General features: G+C 25.2%; 1 protein-coding gene across 1 annotated transcript in view; it reads left to right on the forward strand.

Moving 5' to 3' along the window:
• LOC136074062 (uncharacterized) overlaps window positions 1–10,566 on the forward strand; it is a 77,737-nt gene extending 67,171 nt beyond the window's left edge. Inside the window, exons 7-8 of the mRNA XM_065786361.1 lie at window positions 9,738–9,802; window positions 10,556–10,566. Of these exons, the coding sequence (XP_065642433.1) occupies window positions 9,738–9,802; window positions 10,556–10,566 (76 nt within the window). The remainder of the gene's footprint in view (window positions 1–9,737; window positions 9,803–10,555) is intronic.
• Window positions 10,567–10,779: the final 213 nt, after the last annotated feature.

Genomic DNA, 10,779 nt, shown 5'->3' on the forward strand with positions numbered 1-10,779 from the left:
AAAGACCCATTTATGTTTTTTTGTGATAAACTGATGTCGAGAGTGAATTAGACTTATTAATAAGAACAGCAAGATTAAAATATTTTTCTAAAACTCATTTCAAAAAATTACTTCAAATTTCTATGTCAGGTTCTCATTTCTTATTTAACGGAAAATTTTATCATCAATTAGATGGCGTTGCAATGGGTTATCCTTTAGCACCAATTTTAGCTAATATTTTTATCGGTTTTCATGAACAAACGTGGGTTAATAATTGCTTATCCTCCATACCGATTTTTTATAAATGTTATGTGGATGACATAATAGCAATTTTTAATTCAGAGTTTGAAGCGCAAGAATTCTTTAAACATCTCAATAGACAACACAAAAACCTAAGATTTACTTTGGAAAAAGAAAAAGACAACCAAATTCCATTTTTGGATGTTCTTATTAATAAGTCTAATTCACTCTCTACATCAGTTTATCACAAAAAAACATACACGGGTCTTTTACAAAATTTCTTTTGTTTTGTCCCTTCATGTTACAAAACTGTTCTTATACATTGCTTGATTGATCGAACATATAAAATTAACAACACGTGGTTTGGATTTGATAAGGATATAAAAAATCTTTCTTTAGTTTTAAAAAATAATCAATTTCCGCAAAAAGTTAAGGGAACTTATAAATTATCATAATTAAAATTAAAATAAAAAAAATTTTCAATTACTATATTTTTTTTTGGTTAACGGGAAGTTACAGAAAGTAATAATTAAATAAATTTCTTTGGAATGGTGATAGTTTACTTTGGTCATTTGTTTTAATAATTTATTTTTGTTTCTACATTTAAAAATTAATTCATATATAATATATATATATATATATATATGTGTGTGTATATATATATGTGTGTATATATATGTGTATATATATATATATATATATATATATATATATATATATATATATTATATATATATATATATATATATATGTATATATATATATATGTATATAAATGTATATATAAAATATATTTTTATACATTTATATAATCAATTTTTTGTATTTGTTTTTGCTTTTTTTATTTATTTATTTTATATCATATTTCATTTTTTTGTTCATCTATTTACAAAAACAATAATTACTATAATATAATATATACTATACTATAACCATAACTAAACCAATAAATACTATAATACAGCGGAGAAAATAGAATTAGCCTCACCATGTGCTGATCCAATATTTTGTAAATCTGTAAACAAGTTTGTGCGGTACAACTTTTGTATCCACACACATATAATTACTGTTACAAACAACAACTTTTTAGATTATAATATAGCATAATTAAATTGCGGAACATTTGATAAAACCATAAAATGTATAATACTTGAAATTTGCGGTAACAAATAGAATTAGCCTCATCAATAATTATTTTCAGTTTACTTGTATATTTTGATCTGGTGATACGCATTTGTGAGTTAGTTTTTTATTATTATTTGTAAGTTAAACAAAGACTGTGAAATCAGTGCTCATAAAGTTTTTAACATTTGGTTTTTGATACCTTTATTTGAAATGGGACGTGGTAAGCGTTTAACGAATGAAGAATTAGCAGTAATCAAAGCATACAAAGATACAGGCTTATCTAATCAGGAAATTGCAAAGAAAATTAAAAGATCTCCAAAAGTGGTTAACAATTACTTCAAGATTGGCGTTAATTATGGAGCCTATAAGGGAAGTGGTGGCAAACGTAAAATTGATAATCGTACTAAACGAGTTATTGTACGTCGTGCTGCTGCTCAGCACATGACTGCATCTCAAATTCGTGCTGATTTACAATTACCTGTATCTGTTCAACGTGTGAGACAAATCTTACATGAAGATCCAAACATAGTTTGGAAAAAGCGTAAACCAAAACCAAAACTTACTGCTCGTCATAAAAAAGTTAGATTACAATTTGCGAAAGAACACATGTCTTGGCAAGAAGAGTGGCATCAAGTTCTCTTCAGTGATGAAAAAAAGTTCAATCTAGATGGTCCTGATGGCTATCAATATTACTGGCACGATCTTCGAAAAGAGAAAGAAACTCGGATGAGTCGTAACTTTGGGGGTGGAAATGTTATGGTTTGGGGGGCTTTTTCCTTTGCTGGAAAACTTCCACTGGCATGGATTTCAACAAAAATGAATTCACAGGACTACATTGACTTATTAGAAATAAGTTTACTTGAACATGGTGAGGAATTGATGGGTGAAACTTTCACTTTCCAACAAGATAATGCTACTATCCATAATTCAAAGCTTACAAAAGCTTGGTTTAGAGAAAAAAATATTCACGTAATGGAATGGCCCGCACGTAGTCCAGACCTGAACCCAATTGAAAATCTATGGGGAATACTTTCTAGAAAGGTTTATGAAAATGGTAAGCAATTTGAATGCACTTTGGAGCTGAAAACTCGTATCAGAGAAGCTTGGAATGAAATATCTATAGAAACTATCCAAAATCTTGTGACTAGTATGTCAAACCGCATATTTGAAGTCATTAAAAATTCAGGAAGCTATACTAAATACTAAATGAGCGAAAAAACAAAATATTTTCTTTATTTTTTGTATATAACGCTAATGAGGCTAATTCTATTTTCTCCACAAATTGAATATTTTTAATTTTTTTTTCCATTTGGAATTAATTAAGCATACCAATTTATAAACTTTTTAGTTGTAGTAGAAGTAACAAGAAATAAAGTAGATTTCATAATTGTTTACCTGCAATTTTTGTTAAATTAGAACAAAAAATAAAGGTGAGGCTAATTCTATTTTCTCCGCTGTATAACCATAACTAAACCTTGCTGTAACCCTAACCCAAAGCCTGACCTTGTTGCTGACCCTAACCAAGCCCTCAGTCTATGTAGCAACACTCGTTGCGAGTCAGACTATTTGATAGTTGATGTATGTACTTATCGGTTTGTATATATGTTGGTTACTAGTGTATTTTTTTTACAAAAACTTGATGCCTACAGTGACAAAAAATTAACAGGTACACAGAAATGCCCCCAATAATGCTAATGTCCCTTAAATTTAATTGTGTTTTTGTAAATTCTATCCCAATTAGTGGTATTATTGGTGTATACAATTATATGTATGTGTTTGTGTGTATATATATATATATATATATATATATATATATATATATATATATATATATATATATATAAGTATATAAATATATTGTGTGTATATATTGTATATTGTATATATTGTGTATATATATATATGTGTGTATATTTATATATATATATATATATATATATATATATATATATATATATATAAATATACACACATATATATATATATATATATATATATATATATAAGTATGTAAATATATTGTGTATATATATTGTATATTGTATATATTGTGTATATATATATATATGTGTGTATATTTATATATATATATATATATATATATATATATATATAAATATACACACATATATATATATATATATATATATTTATATATATATATATATATATATATATATATATATATATATATATATACATATATATATATATATATGTATATGTATATATATATATATATATATATATATATACATATATATATATATATATATATATATATATATATATATATATATATATATATATATATATATATATATATGTATATATTTATATTTGAGTTTATTAGGGGTGTTCAGAAAAAAAAATTTTAGAATTTTAAAAACCAAACTGTCTTGATTTGAAGCAAATATGTTTAAACTTACTCACAAAAAATTTCAGCGCCATTGAACCACTCTTTCCTTGCCCTCAAAGCACACGTTTGGGAAAAAAGGACCCAAAAATGACCAAAAACAGATTACTTTATATGTCTTGAGGAAAAGGCTAGCATAAACATTTATAAAAAAATTTTTTTAGGGTTTAGATAAATTTCTGCATTATTGATTTAAAAAGTATGGTTTTTTTCTTTCTTTTTAAAAAAGGGTATAATTTACATTTTAAATCAGCTGAAAAACTTTTATTACGTGGTGTAGCGTTGTTTTTATAACCTTTTTAACAATTAAATTCAAACTTTATTATGTTATTAAGATTCATAATACAGTTTTCAAAAGTGTATATTCAAAGTAAGAATAGAATTACTCATTTTAGGTATGTTTAATACCATTACCACACAAAAAAATATATTCTTAACTTACAACTACAATATTTTTAATTTAATAAGTAGCGATATGAAACACAAATTAAGATATAATGTGTTGTATATATCATTTAACAAGTGAAATAAAACTATATAAAATATCGCAAATATTTAAATAATATATTAAGTATTTTTCCGGCTTTTAATATATTTACAAATATATTCTTGGTTATTTAGATTAATGATAATGATAAATACTAAACTTTGCGATAAATATGTTAAAGGAAATGAAAAGTGCAGGTTTGAAAAAAAACTTAAGTTAAGATCTAATAAAAAAAAGAAATTGTTTATTATTAAAGCAGCTAAACCAGAAGTCTCCGGTAATTTTGTAAGTTTTACTAGTTTTACTAGTTTGTAAGAAACCTTTGCAATTTAATGTTTATTATATATTTAAGAGAGAGACAAGTCTAAATTTTGTCAATAAAATATAAAGAACAAAAATAAATATGGATTTACATATCTAACTTCCAAATGGCATAGATATTCTGCAACATCTAGCATCTATACTGCCTTAATCTACCAAAATAATCATTTTGTTTATGTGCTCACTTCGTAAAAATTTTCAAAGATGTAAAAAGTTGGATTTTAACTGTGTTTTAGCAAAAGTTAAGAAACCCTGGATAAAAGAAGGAAATAAAGTTGTTAGTGACACTTAACAATTCGAAAATCTTTAAAAACTTGTCATGTTTTGGAAGATCAGGAAGGAGAAAGGAAATTTATTCATGGGGGAGAGGATAAAAAATTTAGTGAAAAGGTAAAACTTTACAAATAAAAATACTAAGTGATATTTTCTTATAAAAAATTTTGGTTTAATTAGTATTATGTTATGCTTGTAGACAGCAGAGAATAACAGAAAGCTAAACAGAACGAAAGATGTGCAATCAACGAAATCTGATTATAAAATTGAACTCAATTCTGATTTGAGTTCTGATTCATCCTATGATTCTGATTTTGACTCTTGTAACTATTATCAAAAAGAACCATCTCAATCTAAGTGTAGAGTAACTGAAGAAATTCCAATAGTATTGTATGCCGGGAATATTACCTTTATGGGTATGTGATTTTTTGCCAAATGTTTTGCAGAAAGTGACAAGTGCAGTTTTAACTGAAAGATGGTATTGATCTTACTGATATAGATTGCAGTAAAACAGGAGTTTTTAAAAAGATAAAATTAGTAAAAAAATATATATCAACTTCAGGAAAAGAGGATATAAAAAATGCAAAAAAGCTTCTCCTTATCCGTGTTTTATACATTTTGATGGAAAAACTCTTTATGAAGTTAATGCAGGAATAAAGGTTCAGCTTTAATAGGCTGGCAGTTCTTGTGGATATTAAGGGTTAGAGACACTTATTAGATGTTCCTCCTCTAACTTCCTCTTCTGGTGATGATAAATATAGAAGTATTGTAAACCTATTGACTGAATTACTTTTGACTTGACTATCACTTTCTGTTTACAAAACAGACATATTGAATAACTCATGTTTTCCTGAAACTTTCTGTTTCAGGAAAACTAGAACTATCCATTATGTCTGTTTTGTTACTAAAGGAATTTAATACCTGAAAGTTTAGCTTTTGTATTCTCAACATGACTTTATTAAAAAAAAAGACAATATCAAAAAATAAATCAACCTTATTGCAGAGTTTGTGGTCTGTTTATGAGTCAAATGCCCCTAACTTAGATATCAAAGCTATTGATCAGATGCATTAATTCAGAAATTTTTGTTGGAATCCAAAAGCAGTTAATGCTGTACTTGATTCGCTTTACAAGCATACTTGGTACTATGATTTCAATAGCTATGATTTCACTAGCTCTAATGGATGAGGATTATTACAGTTGCAACTCTTTCATTTAAAATGCCCAAGGCTGAATACTTTAAAACTAAAAACAAAAACAAAAAAAGGACATCTAAAAAGAAAAAAAATGCTAGTTTTTCAAAAATGATAGATTCATCAAGCTTAGATAAGTTTTCTAACCTTATTTTCAGTTTAGTGGTTTAACTGAAGAAAGAATAAAAGACTGACCAGTTGGCATGCATCGCCTGGAGGACGGCTGTCGGGCATCTGAACGTCCATGAATAGTCCAGCAGACGTCCTCCAGACAACGTGTGCTCACATGGTGGCTTTTACTTCCACCTCAATACTGGCATAAACAAATTTAAAATTTTTGAAAATGATGTCTACAACCTTACTGTTGTAAATGACAATTCCGTAAGAGCCGTAAGCATGATGCAGCAATATGTTCATCATTACAACAATATAGGGGAAAAACAGAACAGATTGATATTGTTGACATCAATCAAAACAGATTGATATCATATAAAAAATACGCCTTTTACGCGTGTAAAAAATGTCTACTACTTTTGAAAGGCATATTAAAAACTTCTTTTTTAGACCATATGTTTGTTGGGTAGCGAAGAAAGAAAATAAAAATAAACAAAAGACAGATTAATTAGATAATCTAGAGAAGAAACTTTTACAAAACCTTCCTAAATATTTAAAATATATCCTTTTTTTGATTTGATAAGTAACTTTTTGAATTGTGTACAAAAACCACATGTTACAAAATCAACTTTTGGTAAATTTTGAAAAACCTTTTTATTTCATAATTGTTAATGATTTGTTCTTAAAAACCACTTTAAAATCACATATTTACTAAAGATGGTACTTTACTAATAATGATACTTTGACACATGTTTGATTTTTTTAGAATATCATTTATACCTCACATAAGGAACACTTTTTGCAAGAAAATCTCAAAGTTTTGCAAAAAAGTAATATAATGCGAAGCATGGTTTTTGCAGATCACAAAATATTACAGATAATTAACATACATAAAATGAGTAATTCTATTTTTATTTTGAACATTCATAATACATTAGCAAACTGTATTGTGAATCTAAATAACAAATTTGAATTTAATTGTTGAAAAGTTTATAAAAACAATGCCGCACCACGTAAAAAACGTTTTTTAGCCGATTTAAAATGTAAATTATACTGTTTTTTGAAAAGAAACAAAAAAACCATACTTTTTTTATCAAAAATACTGATATTTATCTAAATCCTGAAAAAAAATATTTATTATAAATATTTATGCTAGCCTTGCCCTCAAGACACTTAAAGAAATCTGTTTTTGGGTCCTTTTTTTTCCAAACATGTGCTTTGAGGGCAAGGATAGTGTGGTTCAATGGCACTGAAATTTTTTGTGAGTAAGTTTAAACATATTTGCTTTAAATCAAGACGGTTTGGTTTTTCAAATTCTAAAATTTTTTTTTTCTGAACACTCCTAATGTATATACATATAAATATATATATAAATATATATATATATATATATATATGTATGACTCTGTGCAACTTCACATCTTTTTGTAAACAATATGCGCCCGCATACTTGTAGGCAGAAAACATTAAATTTTTACAAATATAAATTCATAGGTTCATAATATAAATACACTTTATAAGTGATTTTTGCATTTCTTTTATATCCTTAGATTTTTTTTTTCTTTCTGAAAAATTAAGAAATAATTAGATAGATAAAAAATGTAGTTAATTACATAAATAATTACTTACATTTTCTTTTTATATTGTAAAAATGAGAGTTTTAATTTTTTTTATAAACTATGAGAGACTTTTATTTATATATTTTATGCTCTTTTGCAAATTTTATATTTAGGTTGATCTCTTAAAACAACAACAACAATAATTTTTATAAGCTTTTTCTCTTCATTTTGGTTTAAAAATCTTTTGAAATTTAATAAATATCAACATCATAGTTGAATATTTTAAAGTAGTAGTAATTTAGCATCTGAGGTGCAGCGGTTAGAAACACCTAATATTGCCAATTGTAACAAGAAGTAGTAACAAATCAACAGAAAATGGTATGAAAATTAAAAGCAAATGATAATGACCTACTTTTGGAAAATAAAACTAATACCCTTATTTAAAATGTATTTAGATTTTTAATCTGTAAATAATATAATGCTTCTCTATAAATTTACTTTTATTATTTATAAATAATCAGGGTGACCAGCAATTTGGAAATTCTTCTAAAGTCAGGAAATTAAATTAATTATACCAAACTCATGGAATTTTGATTGATTTAGTTGCAAGCTATAAGTTATTATTTGAATTGACTATCTAAATAATATTTTAAAAAATGTATTTTTAAAGTCTCATAATAACATCATTATTTAAAAGTCAATGAGTGCCTTTTTGCAACATTTTTTGTTGCTTTGTATGTTAAAGTTTTTGTTGTTTTTGTATGTTAAAGATAAATTTTTTGTTTATCTAAAAATTTTTCATTTATACAAAAAAGTCAGGGAATTGTTTTGAGAGTCAAGAAAATACCATGGAAAATGAACATGAAAATTTGCTGGTCACCCTGAATATATACATTTACATTAATCAGCTACACTCATATCAAAATGTTTCATTTTAATATGATTGTAGTTGAGTTAGTGTATATAAGATTCAAATTATTCAACGTGGTATCATATAATAAATTGAGTGATCCTCACAGTTCTATCATTAATGGGAAATATTGTATACATTAAGTTCCTCTATTCATAAACATAATGTAATGGAACATTAGAATGCTGTCTAGATTTTGTATCCAGATGATTGTAGTTATTTGTAAATGCTATGATTTTTAATGTTACCCCAATAGCATTTTTAATATCGAGTCCTTGAGGTAGTGAATTAATATTTGTAAATTAAAACAAAAGCTGGTATAGAAGACTTTATTCAGCAAATTAATAAATATGCTAGCCTAAAGATACAATGAAATTATTTTTGATAGAAACACAATAGTTATTAAATAACAGTAGTAAGCAATAGGAATCAGCACACTCAGTCAGCAAGTATATAGCCACTAGATTTAGGCTTCTGATAAAAGTGTATTTTGATATAGTAATTTGTCTGATACACAACTATTTCAGCCAGCAGATAATAAACTAATTGCCTCAGCAAACTTATTGCTGTTTCTTTTTATATACCAGTTACAAATTTAATGGTATCAATATGTTTATAACTGAACCAAGTTAACTATCGTAAACTTAAAATTTTTATCTTGCAATAAAAACTTCAGTACAATCAATAACACAAGCAGTTTTAAACTTTTTTTCAAAAACATTTTTGTAGGTTATTCTTTATTGCTCAACAGTTTGGTCAAAATTCAGATTAGTAACTCTATAATAGTAAATATATATATATACATATATGTATATCACAAGAAGTTTAGCTAATTGTATGCAATTGTAAAATTTTTTTTTTATATATTTAAAATGACAAAGATACATTACAAAAGAACTTGTTAAAAGTTTGTAAATAAGGGGGAAAACGTTTTTATTATATTTTAATATAGAAATATACGAAATTAACACTTAACTTCTACAGTTGCATGATGCAAAATATTGAACAAATATTTTATAGACGTACAATGTATATTTTTATTTTTTTACCTTTTTTTTTTTTTTTTTACCTGTCATCATGATCACTTGTCAAAAGAGTTATTTTTCAAATCAATTTTTTTAGATACGAAAATATGGCTTCTAATTTGTTAGATCATGTAAATAAATCAAGAGAAGGATTTAAAGATCGTAAGATTTTTTTATTCTTTAGTTGAATTATTTTTAGAATTAAGCATAAAATAACTTTATTTCTTAAAAAACAAAACTAAAATTAAAAATTTAAAATGTTAATTTATCAAGTAAAAAAACAAGAAAAGTTTTTTTACTTAATAAATTAACCTTTTATTTTTTTGATTTTTTTGTTATTCCTTTTCTGTTGTTTATATGGTTATATTAAAATAGTATTTAATTTAATATGAAAATAAATATATAATTGGCTGTGTGGCTGGATTGCTTAGTTGGTCAGAGCAAATCTTTTTTTAAATTTTTTTATGCCTTTTGATTTATTTATTTTTTGGTCAAAGTGTTTTGTGATCATTATATATTAGCTAAAATGTTTATCAGTATTAGTAACAAATGTGCAGCCTTACAAGTTTGTGGGATAGCTTTCATGCCCCTGGATAGAATCGATTCTTTATTGTGGATTTCTTAACAACTTTATTTGAGAGACATAAGATATTCCTAGTCCAAAAAATCTTATTTGTGACTTTCGATGCTTACTTTATCTAAAATTTTAAGAAAAAATCTTAAGAATATAAAATTATATATGTATATATGTATATATATATGTATATATATATATATATATATATACATATATATATATATATAGGTGAGCACTGTGTAAAATATAATGGTTTGTTTCAGTGTTAAAATAAATAACTAAATTAAGCTAACATATAATGGTTATTAAAACTAATTAACATATAATCATTTTTGAAGGTAACATATAATGGTAACAGTTATAAAATAAACAACTAAACTAAGCTAACATTTAACCGTATTGTAACAGTGATAAAATGTTTTTTATTTTAAATAGTTATTCTAGAGTCTTTAATTGCAGAATAAATTTTTTGAAAATGTAAATGATAATTTACAAAATTAAGTCAAGAATAAAAAATATTGTGTTGATTTTCAAAATATATATACATATATATATATATATA

This window comes from Hydra vulgaris, chromosome 01 (genome assembly GCF_038396675.1).
Source record: "Hydra vulgaris chromosome 01, alternate assembly HydraT2T_AEP".
Lineage (NCBI taxonomy): Eukaryota > Metazoa > Cnidaria > Hydrozoa > Anthoathecata > Hydridae > Hydra > Hydra vulgaris.